The 20,464-nt window shown below is 48.9% G+C and overlaps 2 protein-coding genes across 4 annotated transcripts in view; one reads left to right on the forward strand and one right to left on the reverse strand.

Moving 5' to 3' along the window:
- The window catches only part of PTPN14 (protein tyrosine phosphatase non-receptor type 14), a 192,975-nt gene extending 185,314 nt beyond the window's left edge, over positions 1-7,661 (forward strand). For both annotated transcript variants that reach the window (XM_065936217.1, XM_065936218.1), the window contains exon 19: positions 381-7,661. In XM_065936217.1, coding sequence (XP_065792289.1) covers positions 381-509 — 129 coding nt within the window. In that variant the 3' untranslated portion in view covers positions 510-7,661. The remainder of the gene's footprint in view (positions 1-380) is intronic.
- A 3,599-nt stretch (positions 7,662-11,260) lies between these two features.
- The window catches only part of SMYD2 (SET and MYND domain containing 2), a 50,815-nt gene continuing 41,611 nt past the window's right edge, over positions 11,261-20,464 (reverse strand). For both annotated transcript variants that reach the window (XM_065936220.1, XM_065936221.1), the window contains 5 exons: positions 18,595-18,705; positions 17,773-17,893; positions 16,582-16,756; positions 13,886-13,994; positions 11,261-11,694 (listed from right to left, as the gene is read on the reverse strand). In XM_065936220.1, the coding sequence (XP_065792292.1) occupies positions 11,614-11,694; positions 13,886-13,994; positions 16,582-16,756; positions 17,773-17,893; positions 18,595-18,705 (597 nt within the window). In that variant the 3' untranslated portion in view covers positions 11,261-11,613. The remainder of the gene's footprint in view (positions 11,695-13,885; positions 13,995-16,581; positions 16,757-17,772; positions 17,894-18,594; positions 18,706-20,464) is intronic.

Raw genomic sequence — 20,464 nt, forward strand, 5'->3', positions numbered from 1 at the left:
CAAGGCTACATGGCTTTAAAGGAAAGCATCGGTATCCTGACATCACAGAGGAAGAAATGAAGACCCATAACTGGCTTAAATCCTCCCATTGGGCCATGGTAGCCCTGAGAGGAACCATTTGGGATTAACACCAGCTTCGTTTGTCTTCTCTAACAGACTGATCTGTATTTAAAATGTCACACCAGTGGTGCGGGACAACCAGCTTCTCCAGCTGTAGGCATGGTCTTTGACGGGGGTAACCGAGAGGGGGCTATCTTTGGTTTCCTCCTGTACCTGTCCAGGGGCCGCGAGTAAATACATTCCTCATTCCAGGTAAGGGAATGAGAAATGACCCAAGGGAAGCCCCCCCCACCATCTCAGCATCTTTTCTTTTCTTGCAGAAGGTGGAAGTACCGATGATGCTGAGGCTCCTCAGGGAGCAAAGAATGTTTATGATCCAGACCATCGCTCAGTACAAGTTTGTCTACCAGGTCCTCATCCAGTTTCTCCAAAACTCCAGACTCATTTAACCCCCGCATCCCCGACGTCAGTTCCCGGAAGAGGGACCCAGCTCCATCTCGCGGATGGGGAAACACCTCCAGACAACATCTGTTTCCCAGCAGGGCGCAGATGGCCAGAGCAGGCAGGCCACGGACTCCCTGAAGGCGGGAGCCAAGATCACTCACAAACATCGTGTACTATTTTATACGAGATAATTTATTTTTTCCTCCTTTGGGATAACTTTTGTGAATCATCCTAAGGCAGTTTTCACAATAATATAGTCCTTTTCATTTGAACCACATTTTGACTGATCTGCAGTGTAAATAGGGCCCTAGGGAGGGAGGGTTGCCTGGTGCATCCTTGGGGGGTCAGAGGCAGAAGGGAACACATCTCTAGTGAAGTTGCAGCCAGATTTGTGACCAACTCTGAAATTCCTCAGCCTAATTGCTCATGTCCAGATCAAAGATGGCAAGAAAATGAGTGCATCCTAAAATATAAAGCGCTAAGACCCTATTTCTGAAGGGGGAAAACAACACTATTATATTGGGGGTTCCTGCAGCTTGATGGGGGCTTCCCAGGTGGCCCTAGTGGTAAAGAACCCGCCTGCCAATGCCAGAGACATAAGAGACACACGGGTTTGATCCCTGGGTGGGGAAGATCCCCTGGAGGAGGGAATGACAGCCCACTCTAGTGTTCTTGCCTGGAGAATCTCATGGGCAGAGGAGCCTGGCGAGCTACAGTCCATGGGGTCACAAAGAGTCAGACATGGCTGAGTGACCAAACTACAGCAACCTTGGTTCACTGGTCACCGTCCTGAACTTCATAGGTTAGTACAGAATAAAGCGTGTTCCGGGTGCTTTCCCTCTTGCTGACTTTGGGGAATTCTTCTCTCTGTCATCTGCCTTTTCTTGGTGTAACTTTTCAATTGTGGCTTTGTTCCTAAGATTGACCTTTGTGGGTATTCCATGATGTGTTCCTCCTCTGCTACCTTTCCCCCCCCCCTTCCTGAGTTGTAAATACAAGGAAAGAATGGCATCCGACCCACCAGAAGGACTGCACCTTTGTGATTTCCAGTCACCACACAGTAGACGGGTGTGGAAGCTGATTCCCGATGGGCTTCTTTAGATTGTGAATCAACTCGGTTTCACACCTGAGTCTGTATTTGGACCCAGAGTATCTGGCAAGGGCGGGTCTCTTCGCTTCTCCTCCAAGGACTGAAGAATCAGTCAGGAGTAGAGCTTCTACTGAGCCCCCTAGGTCTGGAATTTTGCTGAATGACCTGAGAAAGGAAAAACACTAGGATGACATGTGTTTTCAGTGGATCAGAGCTCATAACTCTCGCAAGGAGATGCTCAGAACATGGATCATCAGCAGGCAGAGAGGTACTTGTTTCCTTTTCCTTAGAGACTTTCCATCCTTGGGATACTCTGCCGTTAGGGATGTTTTAACGGTTGGTCTGCAGTTCCTGGCTTATTGTTTGATGAACCACATCGGCATTCCTCTTTCCTCTCCCAGCGCCCCGCGTGGCCACTGTTGATGTCCCATGTGGGCAGCGAGTAGATGTGCAGTCTCCTTGAGCCCGTCACTCTTGGCCCTCATTTCAGCTCACTCACTGTTGCCGCTTGGAACTGAGGGAATATTCATGAACACACAACATGTAGAGAAGTAGGCTCGGTATCCAACTTCCTAGCCAGAGTTTATATTGAAACCCAAAGGAAAACATTTAAAAGTGATTCCCCATATTTTGTTTTTAAAAACAAATGCTTTTGGTCCTTGAGCCCATTTTGCATTCCTTTGCGCATCTCCAGTAAATGCCAACCTATCTCCTGTTAAATTAGCAGCAGCCATTTAAAGTCCTTTCAGTGGCATCTGCATCATAATTGCCCAGAGATGCTTTATATCTGGGAAGCAAGCCAAGGAATAAACCTTGAAGCAAAGTATTAAATTAGTTATCTAGTTAGAGCTTTTGGAATGAGTTCCTGACGACATATCAAGTCTGAAGCTGGAGTTGCCCGGGTCTGTTGCTGCTGTGGGGAGAAAATAAAAAATGGAGGGGGAAAAAAAGATATTATGTCACCACAAGGCCATCCAACACTTTCAGGCCTCTGGGTTTGCAGTTTTTCTGGTTGAAATGTCTTGTTTCTTTCATCCGTCTCATTTGGATGTATTGACCCAGGGTTCATCCTTGTTTACTGTGGTCCCTGGACCAGGGGGAGCTGAGTTTGATGTCTTCATCCTTGAGCTGAGCTGAGGCTGCCAGCGAAGCCAGACCATGCCCTGCTCTGCTTCACGGGACACCGCCTTTTGGCTGTATTTATCTTTAGACACATCTCTTTCCCTGGATGGGAAGCAGATGAGGACTTGATGGCTTTAGGCAGGGATGCCAATCGCTGGTCCCTTTATAGGCAAGGAATTGAGTTCCTCCCCTCAGCTGGTGAGAACGGTAAGGTCAGGGCAGGTGAAAACATCTCCACGTGGACTATTTTGAGTAATACACTTTGGAGAACCCTCAACAGAGAGAACTTGACTTCTACAACATCTGTGGTCCTAGATCGAGAAGCACAACTATTTGTTGACTGTGGTTAGTCAGTCGTTTGCCTCCAAGTCCCTTGGTCCTCTGGCACCTTCCTCCGTCAGCATGGATAGAAGGTCCTCGTGGGCTCTGCTGGGTGAGGTCCCGTGGGACTTGTCCATTGGCTGCCCAGGACACATTTAACCTTTGTCCTGCCTACACTCGACTCTTTCTATAAACACTGGTGGCTACAGTAAGTCAGCACTCTGATCCAGCTACCGACCTTTCTTATCCTTTTCTAGGTTGACGCATATGAAATTTCCAGTATTTGGATCATTTTTTTAATTTACAATGACAGAAAATTCACTTGGATCAACCTAATATGTACAGTTTGTTTCTGCCCCTTGATTAGTGTGGATCCCAATGCGCCATATGTCTTTTCTTAAGAGCTAATGAGCTTGAAAGTGTGTACCTTGGGTTCTTTCTGTGAACCTGTGGCCTTGCTGCATGACCTTTACCTCACTTAGTGAGTGGGCTGTCTCCTGGGGCTTGGAGTCACAGTTGGCAGAGATGTCAGGATTCTCATAAGCAGGGCTGGCCATCAGGCACGTGACTGGGGGTTTTCAGCTGTTGTTCTTTCTTGATGTATAGTCCATATTAGCTGGCCTCAGCCCAGTGGTTATGGAACATAATCTCTGGGCCCAGAGGTGTCCAGAGTGACAAAGCAAAATGTGCTTTCAAGTCTCCTCCCCATTTCCAGTCGTGTGTATAATGGAGAAAGTGGGTAGAGTTATTGATTTTTTGGGGAGGCAGGAATCTGTCAGTCAGTTGAGGTCAAGTGGTGGGCAAGCCCAGGGACCTTCTAATATGTTTGCCAAGGAGCTTAGACTCAAGGAATGGGGACTGACTCACAGGCATATCAGTGTTAATCTACCCTTCATTCCTCTTTCGTGTTGGGAATAACTGGCAGCATCTAGACTAAGAAACTTCTAGAAGCACCAAGTGATTCCTGTTGGGCTGTTAAGGTGGCTCTTTGTGGGAATTCAGTTTCCTCATGTTTTACCAAAGATTCTTCTGCAGCTGTGTTTTGTTTTATGGCCTATGGATTTTATCAGGTGTTTATCATGCTCTTATTTAGTTATTTCTTTTTGTGAGCAAAGTAACAGTTCATCTAACACTACTTTCTAGTGGAGAAATTTGGAGTTTTCATGGAGACTGCACAAAATTTCCATTGGTCTAGAACTTCATAGGTGACAAACTAGTTGGCCAAATAGGGTTGAAATAGTCCTACCTGGCCCTACAGGGTGGAAATCTCTAGGACATTGAGATTCTGTTTGACACTTCTGAGCTCTGAGCAAGGGAGCAGAGTGGTCCTTCTCTTTGCCTCAGCCTCTAAAACATTTGGGGGCAGAAGACCTTACTGTTGGAAGGAACAGCAACATTCCTGGGAGAAGTGGGCAGGTGTATTCAGTCAAATTCTGCCAACTCATACATATTACCCTGAAAATCGCTGTTCTTCATAGGGTCCTGAGAAACTCAATGACCTGCTTGCCCAATACTCAACCTTTATCCTGCCTGCTCTGAGCTTTTGCATTTCCATTAGAAATTCAGATGGTGGATGTTTTTACCTGCTCACTACCTTCCTTATTTTTTCCAGCTTATTATAGCTGCATCTTCTTTCTCAAGGCCAAACTAAAAAGTTCTCTATTAAAATGTCCATGAGGCTGGCATTGAATATCTGGCATCCAGTCGATGTCACGAGACTGCATAATTTATTGTTGTTTGGTGCTGTAAGAGGGAGGATGTGCATCAGTTCCTATTCAGTTTCGGTCAGCCTTCCCATTTAAAAATAAATTCAAGGGCGTTTTAAGACAGGAGGGCATGAGCTGATGGGCAAACCTGAATATGATGAGCATCTGTCTACAAAGTCTGTGTTCCCTCTGCCATGCTTTGGGCCATCAAGACCATTCTTGCCCCAAAACACCAGGAGCTTGCCCAGAGAAGAGCTGTAAATGGGGGGAGGAAGAGGAAGGCTTTTTAGATCAGCTTTGTAGTTGCTATCAAAACGTTCTTGACTCACAAAGAATTTCTTGAATTCAGGGGTGTCTCTCCTACTCCATCCTTCTCTGCGAGGACAGAGGGATGGAAACGGGGTGGCACTCCTAGGCAAGACCTCGCTGCAGTGGGAAGATAGGTTTCACCCTTGCTGGTCGTTTTAAACTGTGTCCTCGCTGTTGTGGGAGAGCTTGACGGACGTTCTGGGTGCCGATGCCTGCCTCGACCCCCTGCTCAGGAAGACCCTTCCCCTTGCTTGCTAGGGGCCCTGCCTTTGCCGGCAGCCTTTTCAGCAGAACATTTTGCTTCTCCACACGGCTCCGGAGTGAGCCATCACAGCTCCCGGGCATCTTGACTCTCTCCTGGGGGCCCCGGGTGGCTGCAGAGTGGAGCACCCCCTTTCCAGCATGTCGTGTTTGTGATCAGGGCATGAGAATCAGGAAGATGTCCGTACATGATGGCGGTTCCCTATCTCACTTGAGAGCACAGGTGGGAATACTTTTCTGATGTCGCCCTCCTTTCTAAGAGCACCCCGCGTGCGCTTGGGACGGTGCCGACCTTTCCTTTTCTCATTTGCTTTTATGGAGCAGCTCTCGATAGCAACACCTTTTCCTTCCTTACCCTCCTAGTGCAACCCTTACAAAACAGTTGAATCTAGTCACAGGGACTCACTCTTTAAAATCTCTCCAAATTATAAAATTAGAGAATCTAATTCTTACCATGCTTCTATAGTTTCAAAAAGTAAAATCTGGCATTTGCATGGTTTCAAGGAATAGAATCTGACAAATGAAAGCAACCAGGATGAAAATAGCCAGGTGCTGTCAGCAACCAGGAAGTTGACCTTCCACCCTCTTTCCCCTTGGTGATCGACACTATCATTCAGGACTAGAAGGGATGAAAGAAAAGCTGGATTCAATGATCAGTCCTGTTCGAACAAAGATTGCAGCAGTCTCTCAGGCTTATTTTGAGGTGACCTTCTATGGATTCCCCAGTGGCTGCCTTTGGCATAATGACACGTGTGGTCAGATCGTCTCCAGCCCCTTCCTGCAGACCATGTTCCTTTCATCGTGGCTTCTACGCAGCCTGGCCAGTCAGGTGAAATGGGTGAGGCTCTGGGCTCTTTGCGGACTTTTTACAAGCTGCAAAGCTGTCTAGGGAGAGGCAGGATTGCTATTCATCCAGTCTGTGATGGGACCTTTCTTCCCAACCTCCTCCTCAAGGGAAACTCAGAGGCCACCTTACCTGACAAAGGTCTTGGGGACAAACCTGAAAACATTGGATTGGGGTCTTTTTGTGCCTTGGGGTGGAACTGTTTTGCTAACAGCTCAGGAATCCTGCTCAAGTTGAGCTCGGCTGGCTCTCAGGGCAGGGGTGCCTGGCGTTCTCAGCATTTCTCAGGGCCGCCCACCTCTCTGAATTGCAGTGTTAGCTAATAAATACCTTCAGCTTGGAACTGAGAGCTGTAATTCAGAGCCATTTTCTGCCCCCAACGTGAACGTTGTAAAATGTTACTGCAACTTCCTTTGACTGAACTTTCTTGCCAGTTTGGAATCTTTAAAAATCTATCAACCTTATCCTTTGAAAAGTAAGGTTACTCTTCATCAGAGATGATTTCCTGTGTATGTCCTTTGTTCCTTTAATAGTCAACTGACTTGCTTGAGGATATATATGTAAATGGGATAAAAAAGGGTTTACATATGCAGATGACTATTAAATGTGTAACCTTATATAACCTGTGTTACATCAAGTAACATGCCAATCTATTTTGTTTCACTGGACTATAATTGTGCTACTTAATTCAGTATTTTGAAGTTTTCCTTGGTCTCTGTCTTTAATATGTTGTCAATTGTTATATCATTCAAGCCAGTTGACATTTAATAGGTCTCATTTCAGATGTACAGACAAGTCCCTAATGTAGAAACTGGTTTGTTCTTAAGGTTCTTGAGTCAGTCCAGGGAAGCCTTCTGACATCCAACACAGCTGAACTGCAGGGTGGTCAGCCATACGTGGCTGGCTGGCTGGCTGGCTGGCATGGGCTGACCTCGACATTTAACCACCCATCGCATTATTGCTGTGAGAAATGCATTCCAGAGTAGGGACTTGGGATCCTGAGAACCTGTTCTTCTCCCCGAGGTGTCCACTGGCTTCCTTGCAAGATGGAAGTCCAGTCTCATTACAACAAGCTAGTTGTAAGGAGGGGGAGGGCGAGACATTTTATAGGACATCCCTTGAGTTGGGGAGTGATTAATATTCACATGTCAACTTTACTTTGCTATAGATTCTCTCTTGATAATATTAAAAGCCTTAAATAAATCTATGCATGCTATTCTATGTGCTTTTTTTATATCAGTAAATAAGCTTATGCTTGCCAGTTTTATACACAGTTATGAAGTGTACGAAACTGACTTTTGACAGTATTTTTGCACTGTTTCTTACCTGTTTTTATAAAGTCTTTAGATATTGGTCCTAGTTGTGTATTGTTTTATGTTCTCACTGCCCTTGTCATTGCTGTAAAATGTTTCATATGTGCCTTTACAAATGTGAGATCTTTATTCTAACCTTTTTTGTAAAAGATATCTATTGACTTCCAAATGCAATAAACTTTTTTTTTTTTTTTCAGAGAAGACAGTTGAATCCTTTCTGTACTCTGTATGTTTTGCCTTAGTTGAAAGCATCTGCTTACTTTTAGGATTATTTTCATAGGCAAATGTGCCTGGGAAAAACCTGCTTTTTAACTTCTTTAAAGCCCATTTAAAGAAGTTAAAGCCTATTCTACCCACTTTTCATTCCTGTATAACATGCTGAAGAATTAGTTTGAAATTTCCCAAAGTCATCATTGTTAGAGCAAAACATGAGAGGGGTAATTGCTAGGTAAATAGAGTGTGAAGAACCTAGAAATGGAGCTTTCTCACAGCCAGTGATAACCCTTATAAATGCCAAGAATGTGCTGTCCCCACCCCACTGTCATTTATTCAGATCCGTCTGTCGAGACGAGAAAAGATAGGCAGAGGCTGCTGTAGAAAACCCTAACTCTTGTTTTTGTCTTTCAAGTTTATCAACAGCATGACTCATCTCTTTAAAAATGCCTTCCCAGGTGGCACAGTGGTAAATAATCTGCCTGCAGATGCAGGAGACGCAAGAGACGTGGATTCGATCCCTGGGTCAGGAAGATCTCCTGGAGGAGGGCATGGCAACCCCCTCCAGCATTCTTGCCTGGAGAATCCCATGGGCAGAGGAGCCTGGCGAGCTGAAGTCCAGGGGTCGCAAAGAGTTGGACACGGCTGAGTGAGGGCAGAGCACAGCCCCGGCCCATATTTTCAGCCAACCCATCAACTGCCATAGACTCTCACGGGGAGCCCCTGGGGGTGAGGGTGGACCCTGTTTTCATGTCTCTTCGATGAGTAACAGGGCGCTATAACGACTTCAGTGACTAACCCACTTTTCAGCCCCATCACTGTACAAGGAGTCATTCACCCACAGAGGCGTCCCGGCCTGTTTCACATCATGAAGATGGAAGGCACCGTAAGCCACGCGGGGTGACAGGAGGTGCAAGCAAACGTCAGTAAACACACGGGTCGTGCTGCGTACAAGCTGACCGTGGCAACAAGAAAATGATACGTCTTTAACAGAAAAACGACGTTGTGTTTGAAAAGAAAAGCTGATAGGAGATCCCTGCAAGACGGTGGGACAGAGCCTCAGCTCCCCCCCTCTCATGAGCACCCCAAAAATCACAGCTGTCTGCAGCACCACCACTCATGAACAAGCTGGCACCCACCAGCAAAGATCTACAACAAAAGACACGAGAGACGGAACCACAGTGAGAAGGGGTAGCAGGGGGCAGACTCAGGACATAATGAAGTCCCACACTCCCTGGGTCCCGGGGTGACCCACACTGGAAAATAACTCTAATGCAGTGGGTCTCCCACAGGAGTGAGGGGTCTGAGTGCCCCCATCGGTCTCTCCCGCCTGGGGGTCCTGCACTAGGAAGATAAGCCCCCCAAGCGCTTGGCTTTGAAGGCCCATGGGGCTTAATTTCAGCAGCCCCACACAGGACTGGGGGCAACAGGCTTCACTCTTAAAGGGTGCATGCAAAACCTCTCGCACTTTGGGACCCAGCAAAAAGCAGCAATTTGATAGGAGCCTGGGCGAAACCTACCTGCAGGCCTTGAGAGGCAGGGATGGCCGTGGCTTATCCTGCGGATGTGGGCGCTGGCGGCAGCCGTCCTGAGGGGCGGTCTACCACGTGGACATTGGAGCAGGTGCCATCGTGGGATCCTGCCTCCAGCTCATTAGTGCCAAAACTCAGCCCCATGCAACAGCCTGTAGGGGCCAGCGCTGGGCTGCCTCGGGCCAACCAGCTAACTGGGGAGTGACAGCCTCATTCATTACCACACAGGCTGCCTAGAAGCTTCCTGAGCCCACAGCCACCTCTCGACACACCTTTAGACTGGGCCCTGCCCACCAGGAGTCCAGCACCCACCTCCATCCGCCAGTGGACAGGCCCCAGCCCTGCTCTAGCCTCGAGACCAGCCTTACTCACCAGGGGGCAGACACCACACCAAAGAAAACCACAATCTTGCAATGGAATGAGTCCACCCAAGAGAGGCCAGACCCTATCCTGGAGTCAGCTGGTCCCTATCACTGCCCACTAGCAGGGCAACACAAGCTTTGAGACACCCCAGACCCCACACTCAACTGTGTCAGTAACCCGTCTCCAGTAACCAGACCCAGGAATTGGGTCTCCCCCAGCGCTGCCAGCAATCCGACAACAGCTCTGGGCTCTCCGAGCCCCGTAACCAAACTCCAGGACTCAGCTCTGCCTACCAGTAGGCCAGCACTAAATCCGGCACCTGGCTTCAGCCACCAGTGGGCAGGCAACGGCCCTGGCATCTTCTGGGCCCTGACCCTGCCCACCAGTGACCCAGCACCAACCCAAGGCCCCCAAGGGTTCTGCATTCAGCTGCCTCAAGACCAGGCCCCACTAACCAGCAGCCAGCAGCATCCATACAAGGCAGGGATGGCAACCAACCAGACTAGGGGCCAAACTTACCAGTCCACCCACATAGCCCCCCAAAAGAAGGATACACGACCTCTTAGGGGGAACTCCTAGAGCATACAGCTTGGGCAACAAGAGGCGGAATGTTCTGCTGGGAAACAGGACGTCTCCTACAGAGGGCCACTTCTCCAAGGTCGAGAAACCTAACTAAGCTACCATGCACATAAAATACAAACAGCAATTCAGACAAGAGGAAGTGGTAGAGGAAGATGTTCCAGACAAAGGAACGAGACGAAGATGGCAGAAGAACTAAGTGAAGTGGAGAAAGGCAATCTACAGAGAAAGCATTCAGAGTAATGACTGTAAAGAACTCGGAAGAAGAATGGATGCACAGAGCAAGAAGTCACAAGTTTTTAACAAAAAATTAGAGAATAAAGAAAACCAGAGATGAAGAATACAATAACTGAAATGAAAAATACACTAGTTGTCCAGTCACTAAATCTTGTCTGACTCTTTGTGACCCCATGGACTGCAGCACGCCAGGCTTCCCTGTCCTTCACAATCTCCCGGAGTTTGCTCAAACTCATGATGTCCGTTGCATCAATGATGCCATCCAACCATCTCATCTACTGTTGTCGTCCTCTCTTCCTGCCCTGAATCTTTCCCTGCATCAGGGTCTTTTCCAATAAGTCGGCTCTTTGCAGCAGGTGGCCAAAGTATTGGAGCTTCAGCTTCAGCATTAGTCTTTCCAATGAATATTCAGGGTTGATTTCCTTTGGGATTGACTGGTTTGATCTCCTTGCTGTCCAAGGGACGTTCAAGAGTCTTCTCCAGCATCACAGCTCAAAAGCATCAATTTTTCAGTGCTCAGCCTTCTTTATGGTCCAACTCTTACATCTGTACATGACTACTGGAAAAAACCATAGCTTTGACTAGATGGACCTTTGTCCATCTAGTGATGTTGCTCATGTTCCCCCAACCAACAGAGGTGGCTTCCTTCGTTACTCAGATGGTAGAGAATCTGCCTGAAGTGTGGGAGACGTGGGCTCGATCTCTTGGTTGGGAAGATCCCCTGGTGGAAGGAATGGCAACCCATTCCAGTATTCTTGCCTGGAGAATCCCACAGAGGAGCCTGGTGGGCTACAGTTCACGGGGTGGCAAAGAATCAAACATGACTGAGCGACTTTCACTTTCACCCAACAGAGGAAAACACAAACTTCAACTACTATTATCTTTTTTATTCTCTTTCATCATTCACGTTTGTCCAGAACATTACAGTAGTCATGAAGGGAAAAATACAGTTTTAAACACAATCTGTCTGAAGTATAATATATGAAACCATGCCATGATGTCTTAGGGGGGAAAAAAGCATTCAAAAATGAATTTGATATTTTAAGTCAAAGAGTAAGATCCATGTCCAAGTAAGCCACGTGTAAGGTTTAAGTGCAAGTCATGACTTCATTCAGCGAGTTTACAGAAATGCTGGCATGACGTGAATGATTTGAAATAGTCAAATCCTTGAAGGTTTCTGCACTAGGATTTAAATAAAAACTAAAATGTCAGCATAGGTTCAGTGGCTCTCGATTTCCTGTTTGATCTCGGAAATGTACGGATGGTCTTTGCCATGAGCTACTTCCATGATGGCGATGGCCTAGGAGAGAGAGGAACAGGGGGTGAGAGTTTGAAGCCAGCCCCCCATCCCTCCCCTAGGCTGACTTTAATTCAGGCCTGACGTCTCTGCTTGAAGGTGCAGGATACAAAGTGGCTTTCAGAGCCTGTGTTCTCCTCCAGTCTGGTTTTTTTTTTCCTTTTAAAAAAGGAAAAAGACAAGACTGTCTCATATCTAACTAGTCACCCAGTCTCTACTGTCGAGGAAAACATTCTTCAGTATCTGAAGAAATGACAGAGAAATGATTTAGGGAAAAACCTTTCTGGTTTTAGTTTACATCACTAATGTGTTAAGACATGACTAAATAATTTTTTCCTTTTGAAAAGTGTATGCTTACCTCTTTTATGTATTCTTTAAAAACTTAAAAATAGGCACAAGTTTCATATGAGGAATCCAGAGAGAATATATTTAATAAGGTTTCTTTCAAATGAGACAGTTTATAGTGGCTCCATCCTTCCTAGCTGTGTGACCTTGGGCAATTTACTTAACTACTCTGTGCCTCAGTTTCCTCATCTATTTGTAATAACAAAACAGGAGCAATACATCCCTCTCAGAGTTGTTGATACACATCAAGTGTTTAGAACAGTGCCTGGCATATAGGAATTACATATCTAATGTAATCCATAACAATTTATCTTGCTCTTCTGTGTTCAAAAGTATTACTCACAGATAGAAAAACTTAAATTATTCCCATTCCCTCAAACAGGGAATTTTTGACGGCTTGTGACTCTTGACCGGCCTTCCTTTCTATTCTACTATTCTTTTCCTAGATCTCAAACCAACAGGAGTGCAAGCCTTCAGGAATCACCTGATTTAAATGTCTCTCCTCACCCCCTGCATTCATGTCAGGACTCATGTTCCTCAGATCCACTCTATCCTTCAGGGATCTGCAGTTAGTGTACTTACTCTACAACTGAGACCTAACTGGTTAATGTTCTTCCAACCTCACTGAGGCAATAAACATCATCTTAGAAAAACCAATTCTGTGGTTCAAAAACAGAATATTTGATCTTTAACTCCCATGCCCAGGCTGGGTCGGCCCTGGCGCTTCCATCCCCCACGTGGGACCATACTCTTTCTTCCCGTATAGTGTACGGGGGAGGTTTGGGGAACCTGGAGGGTTTGGCATCCAGGCCTGGTCCACGACCGCAACTTTTACAAAGGTGTTTCTCTTAATGGTACAAAGAGACTGTCCCAAAGGTTATAGTTGATCAACTTCTGGCTTCTCCATAAATAACGACTGTCCCAAAGACTGTATTTCATCAGCTATTGGCCGCCATAGAAAGAGCAATGAGAAGCGATGCTCAGGATGGTGACTGTGCTTCCGTAAGGTAAGGGGCACGGCCTGGCGCCCTCACCCACCGGGAACAGGGCAGCCAGCAGACACCGCGCCCAGGGTCCTGGGTCTCCCCGTGTGTTAGTCCCAGCCTGAGTGGGTGGACTTGAAGCTTTCAACTCAGAAAGACCCCAGTTTGAATGAGAACCTCACCATGTACCCTCAACAAATTACTTAACCTGCTTGAATCTCAATTTGTTCACTGGGAAAGCCTATCGCATTTTTTTGAGGATTAAAAGAAAAAACCCATGTGAAGGTCCTGGCATGTAACCGTACTCAATGAGCACTGTCAATGATTATTAAGTTCATTTTAAAAACTGCAAAAGCATAATTCCCACACTGAGGGCCTCTCCAGGCCCAAATGCCTTGACTTCGCCACAATTAGGCATCATGAATCTATAAACCCTGAAGAGCAGAAATGTGGAGAATTCCTTCACCACAGTCTTCTGACCTATCCTTGGCCTTCTTTCTTTTTCTTTTCTTTTTATCTGTTATAGTGGACCAGAAAAGACATTTTAATAATGCTGGCCTCTTAGCATGGTCGTATTTAGCACTGCCATGGCTTCCCAGGGGACAGGGGCAGCACCCGCTCCTCCACAGCCGTGAGCCTGTAGCCACAATGTGGACATACCTTTCTCAACAGGAGGGTCAGGACGCAAAGCTGCCAAAGGCGTAATTACTTCGTCCCCTGCCGCCTGCAAACCCACCTCTGCCCACTCCCACGGCCGGAGGGTGGCTAAGGGCTGGTCACTCTCCGTGACTCCATCAGTCACCCGCGTCCCGCAGGAAATGGACGTGCAGGGCAGTGGGCAGCCCCGCCTTGCAGCACACACGCACCTTCTTCAGGGCTCTCTCCCCAGCAGCTTTCTTCTCCAGGCCCATGTACAGCCTTCCTAGCTTCAGCCACATGGAGGCCACGTTGAGGGAGTACAGAGGGTAGTGCTTACTGGAAGAAGAGAAGACAACAGGCCGCCTTGTACTGGCCGCGGAGAGGCCACAGGCTAGACGCAGTGAGCCTGTGGCTGCCCCGCTGACGGCCACACTGTCCACAGCAGCCAGCTCCGCCAGACCCTGGCAGGCGCCGGGTGGGAGACGGGGATGGTTCAACCCTGCCTACTCACTGTGGATGCGCCTCCTTTTAAAACACAGTTTGTGTGCTTCTGAAAAACCACATAAAACCTACAGGGGCGATCCTACATAAAGACATGAATAAACACAACATTCAATCCTGGCCTCAGATTTTTGTTTCAGGTGCGCCTGCTGCAGGGCATTGGGAAAAACATCTTTTAAAATAAATTCCTGGAACTTCCTTGATGGCCCAGTGGTTAGAATCTACCTTCCAACACATAGGACACAGATTTGATCCCTGGTCGGGGAAGTAACATCCCACATTGTCTTGGGGCAGCTAAGCTTGTGTACCTCAACTAGAGAACCCGCATGCCACAACTAGAGAAAGCTCGCTCACTGCAATGAAGACCCAGCACAGCAAAAAAAAAAAAAAAAAAAAGAAAAGGTAAATTCCCTCTTTATGAATATGCCCTCACGTTAAAAAGACAGTATGCTTAAAGATACACACACACCAGTGAATCAGGACCTCAGCTTTCTGTCACACTCTATGATGTCATTTGGTTTAGCAACATTATAAGCTCTCTAAAGTCAAACCTCCTCCTTCTTTTCTCCGTTTCCCAAGAGAGGGCTTGTATACAGGAGGTCTTCTCTTTCTGGTTTCAACTGAAGGCTGACTGATGGGGCCTGCCTAGGAAAGAGCCATCCCCCTATGAAGAGAGCCCAGGAGGCTTTTGGGGATGGGGAGGTATGAGCTGGAGGTGTTTATTTACAGGCTGGTCTGTGCTATCTGCTGTGTCCTCAAAGTCCATAGACACATTCAAGCTGTATTCCCAGGCATGGGGAATCCCTGGGGATCCCCACAGTATCAAATTCTTCCCTGGTAGCTCAGCTGGTAAAGAATCCGCCCGCAATGCAGGAGACCCTGGCTGGACTCCTGGGTCGGGAAGATCCCCTGGAGAGGGGAATGGCAACCCACTCCAGTATTCTTGCCTAGAGAATTCCATGGACAGAGGAGCCTGGTGGGCTGCAGTCCGTGGGGTCGCAGAGAGTCAGACACGACTGAGCCACTTAAGCATGGCACAGTGACCCAGGAAGGCAGGGCTGGGCCTCCCAGAGGGGCTCCCCTAAGCTAACGGAGGGTGGAGCAGGTCAAGCCCCGCTAGGAGAGCAACCACAAGGCCAAGATTCACACAGGTTCTCTCTCCCCCTACAGATCTCACGGGGGAAGTGTGCATGGACTTCCTCACCCATCTCAGGAAAGACAGGCTGTGAGATTATCCCCACAGGATCAAATTCTGTTTCCAGGAGCAGATTTTAGGAGCTGGCTGCCCCGTGGGCTCCCCCTGCTGGCTCATCAGGGCACTGTGGGGTAAGTGGAGGGCCAAGTGGGCAGTGGAGATTCAGATCAGACAGTTACAGCCCCGACTTAGAACTTGAAGGAGTACTGAGGGCTAAGCAAAAGCACCAGGGTGCCTCTGACGCACAAGAGATTTCAGGTGCGATGCCAAGAGACCCGAAGCCGCTTGGTCTTGAAGAGACTCTGTGAAGTTTAACATAAATGTGTTTAACAAGCACCCGGGTGATCTGATCTAGGTCAGCCGGGCCCTGAAGCAGCTAGTCAGAGCCGCCTCCTGTCATCCACTTTAAGGCTTACTAACCCTCTCGACAGGAAACCTCCCCATGATTAACATTCATTATTACTACAGGTTAAAATCCAACTTACTTTAATCAAATCTATGGGAGAATATTAAATAACTGCAACCAGCAGTCCCAGAGTTTCCTCATTTGCAAACTGAGTGAGTGAGTGAAAGTCGCTCAGTTGTGTCTGACTCTTTGCAACCCCATGGACTGCAGCCCGCCAGGTTCCTCTGTCCTTGGGATTCTCTAGGCAACAGTGCTGGAGGGGGTTGCCATGCCCTTCTCCAGGGGATCTTCCCAATCCAGGGGATGAACCCAGTTCTCCCACATTGCAGGCAGATTCTTTACCATCTGAGCCACCAGGGAAGCTGGTGCAAACGGAGGCTGCACTTTAATAAAAGCAAAAGAAGGAAGATGGAAAAAAAGCGTTTCTGAGACCACTGCTAACCAATTACTCAGTGCCATTTAACTTAAAAGGCACAGCAAGGAAAAGAAACCAACTGGTGCTTTTTCACACTGGTCTAAATTAACTCCAATGAACAGAGCACCCAGGACGGGTCCTCGGAGGGCTCCTGCCCCAGCCCTCCCCCCCGACCCGGTGTCACCTCAACCTGCCTCCCTGGGTGTCTCTTCCAGGTGGTGGAGGGCTCAGGCTGGGCCCAGGGGAAGCACCCAGAGCCTGCACCTGCAGATGTCATGGAGAGGAGAGAAGGCTGCTCCTGGCCCGCTCCAACATGAGAGCGTGAAGAGAGAAGGGCCAACGGACGCGTTTCAAGCCACCCAATTCTACAACGAGCTACGCTGATGCGAAGAGCCAGCGCAATCACCTGTAGGGCTGGATGATTTTCTGTCCGTAGCGCAGGGCTCCCTCCCAGTCCTGCATGTACAAGCAGACGCCCATGGCCTGGTACATCATGTGCAGCATGTACACGTTGCTGTCCTCGAACACGCAGCTCATCTTCTCCTGGCTCAGCTCGCAGATCTCCAGAAGCTCACTAGGGGGTGCTGTGGAGTCAAGGAACCGACAGGCCTGGCAGTTCAGCGAGGAGGCTTCCCAAGGGCAGAAATGGGGCGAGGAGTTACTATTTTGTCCACTCTACCCCCCGCTGCTGCTGCTGCTAAGTCACTTCAGTCGTGTCCGACTCTGTGCGACCCCAGAGACAGCAACCCACCAGGCTCCCCCGTCCCTGGGATTCTGCACCCTCTGAAAAAGTAAATTACAGAAAACCAAGCAAGTGAAAGGACTCATGTATTTTTCTGGAAGGAAAAAAACTAGGAAAAATGGAAGACCTCAGCTGTTAAACACAACTAAAGAATTTTAGCCACAGGGAACACAGGCTTCCTTCAGCTGTGAACAATGGTGATTAGAATAAAAAAAAATCTTCAATCTTCTGGTTAAATCTAAATCCTCACCCAAGCTGGGAACTTTCACTAAAGCTCTTAAGGAAGCTTTCTCCAACATGGGAAAGTTCTTTGTTACACTCAGGAAAAAAAAAAAAGTGCCTTTCTTTAATTTCCTCTGATTTTCTTTCTTCAGTTCAAACGTAACCCAAGAAAACGCTATAATATAGTGGTTAAGAATATGGATTGTGCTGGCAAACCTGGGGCAAAACCCTAGACATGCCCTGCTGAACGGTGTGCCCTGGGCAAACGACCTGCTACCTATAAGCCTGTTTCCACCTGTTACAGAGCTAAACCCCCAGGTGCCTTGCCCAAAGGAAGATACCCAATCAGTGAGGGTCTTCAAGGAACTGTTCTCCACTTCTAGAAAATAAAAGCCTTCCACCAGGATGAGCTCCTGAGCAAACCAGTCCAACAAAGGGAAACAAGATGAGGGCAACATTAGGAAACACTGACGTAGTTGACTGCAGGTCGTGGACGGCCAGTTAAGTCTTCGCCCTGGCCATCCTTTGATGGGAAACGTCCTGCCTTCAACACTCAGAAACCCACCCTTCCCCTGCTTCTGGGGCCCAGCTCGCCAACGCCCCCTGTGAGACGGGGAAGGTCGCAAAGGATATATTTGTAATGCTTGGCTCGCCGGAACTCCTCAATGACATTGCGCGCGTATCTGACCATGTCGCGGATGGTTTCTGCCTTCGGGGGGTCGTTGAGCTTCCGGATTTCCACCTTGGCCTTATCCTGAGGGAAATGTCCACAGGTTACTTCCCACGGAAGCCATCCTGATGTGCAAATCTCTCAAATAGCACATTTTCCCACACAGAGGTACAGGCTTGCCCCTTCTAAGGTTACCTAAGAATGAGAGGGAATCAGGCAGAGGGTCTCAGCAAAGTTCAATATTCATTACCTGCTCACAGAAAGACAAAACTATTCAGTTTGGATGTGCTCCTTATCGAGGCAGGACACCTGCCTTGATATATTTACTGTTGGCAGATATGTCTGTTCACACATCTATGAAGAGAATAGAATAAGGAGGGATGGCACTGACAAGGTAATCTGGGTGATGTCCGAGAAAATTCTGTGGAGTCTGGCGAAGAGGTGGGAAAGCTGGAGAATGCTATCCATCTCCTCGTGGGCGGACCACTCTACCCATCTTTCTCCCTTCCCTCTCTTTGGAGCAGCCGTTTCTTTTAAAGAAACTGCATTCTGGCAAATCCTCCTCTTATTTGTACAATGTGATGGAAATGTTTTCATCGGCTCTGAGAATCAAGTTGGAACAGAGACCCGGTCTGACTGGATCCCCTTGGGCTACGCTAGTAAAGCAGGTTTAAAGGCTCAAAAACACAACAGGAGGAGACGCCCAACTCAGGAGGGTCACTCGCTTGGCAGAAAGGTCCTGAGAGACAGTCGAGTCAGCATCTGGGCTGGGAGGAGGTGCTGACCTTATCTTTGGTGGTACACTCCTGGCATTCACAGGTGAAGAAATAAGAGTCTCTTAACCGGTCATTCCTATCTTCTGTTGGGTACAGGAGGTCAATGTAGCTGGTGAAAACCTAAAGTGAAACAGTGAAAGCATCAGTTTGTTCAGTCATGTCCGGACTCTTTGCAACCCAAGAACTGCTGCCCACCCGGCTCCCCATCCATGGAATTCTGCAGGCAGGAACTCTGGAGTGGGTTGCCATTTCCTTCTCCAGGATCCAGGGATCAAACCCCGGTCTCCTGCATTGCAGGCAGATTCTTTACCGTCTGAGACACCAGAGAAGCCCGATAAAAACCCAAGGGGATCTGAAGGCCTGTTTGATCAGGCCAGCTCACACGGGTCCTCCCTGTTTGGCTCTGCAAACACTCCTGATGGTGACTGTGAGGAGGGCCACAGCTCAGCACACTCTTCACCCTGCAACACACTGAACTCCCAAACTGCCACCGCTAGTGTCCGCCTCCTCTTGCAGAATCAAAGGGTCCCTGAGGTGGTGAGCTGGAGGGTTCAGAGCAGCCCTGCCTCCTTCCTCGCAGAGAGCGGGCTGGGCTCTGGCCCAGTAGCAGATGCCCTTGTCTCGGGTACAGAAGCAAAGGCCACCGTCGGCGAAGAGTCTGATCAGCCTTGGGATGGGTCCTGCGCTGTGTCCTCTTGGCCTCTGTTAGGCGTTTTTTATCTTACAACCTGGGATGGCTCACATGCACTGCTGGGTGGGTGGCGGGGGAGCATGAACACACATATGTGGACACACACACACACACACACACACGTTTCCCTGTATCCTGCCATCAGCTGGCGATGGAGCAGGAAGTCGGCTCAGCAGGCCGGGACCGGTCAGTGCAGGAGGACACAGCTCCTAGGCCACCAGCCCGCTGCCGCCTTTCCCAGCCGGGTCAGAAAACCTGGAAAAGTCGTACCTTTGGGCTCATCAAGTCGTCCTGTCCTTGCTTTTTCCCCAGCAGTCTCTGTAACTGAGACCTGGAGCATACGGAGGAGGCCGGCATTTAACTGCCCATTATCTACTCCCCGGGACTGCACTGGCGGCTTGTCCCACACCATCAGGCAGACGTCTGACGGAACAGATGGGTGTCCCAGAGCGTCACTGTGCCAGTCACCTCGGGCGCTGGCAGGCAGGCAGGCTGGGGCGGGGGACCCGCGCAGGCTGGGTGCTCGCAGGTGCCCCGAGCTCCCCCCAGCCCGGAGCGCAGAAACAGAGGCCCTGTGGCTCATCCGACACCCCGGGAAATGGCTTCCTCCCCTCCGAAGGGCAGGTCACCCCCAAAGCAGCAGCTTCCCCCCAAAGGCGGAGGCTGAATTTGTTTGTGACAGCAGGAGGGCAAAACCACAGGAAGGAGCCCTGTCCCACCCGGTGGCCAGAGCCCACCTCGGCGCTTCCAAATGACTGATGGGCAAGGGGTGCAACAGACAGAGGGCCCAGCAGAGGGCGACAGAGGCCGCTCAGCATCACCGCTCGCGGTCCAGACACAGCCAGGGCAGGTGACAATGTGCTCCGGGCAGTCCACGAGCCGGGGGCCTGCGGACTGGGGTTCGGACTGGGGTTCTGGCTGACGGGTGTCCGCTGTTTTAACAGGAGGCGCTGGGGCAGCCTCCACGAGACATTCAGAAACCGAGACACCCTGCTCCCTAACAGGGTGCCCCCTGCGGGATGCATTTCACACAGGACAGCAAGTCTGATCTGTACATGGGGCCTGGGGTCCCAGTTTGGCTGTGGCTTGTTGAACCCCATCCAGAGAAATGGAGGCTTTGATCATTTGCCACGTTAATCATCATATTGAAAAGATTCTAAATATCCAGACATATAACTTTAAAAAACA

This window comes from Muntiacus reevesi, chromosome 5 (assembly GCF_963930625.1).
Source record: "Muntiacus reevesi chromosome 5, mMunRee1.1, whole genome shotgun sequence".
In the NCBI taxonomy this organism is placed as follows: domain Eukaryota; kingdom Metazoa; phylum Chordata; class Mammalia; order Artiodactyla; family Cervidae; genus Muntiacus; species Muntiacus reevesi.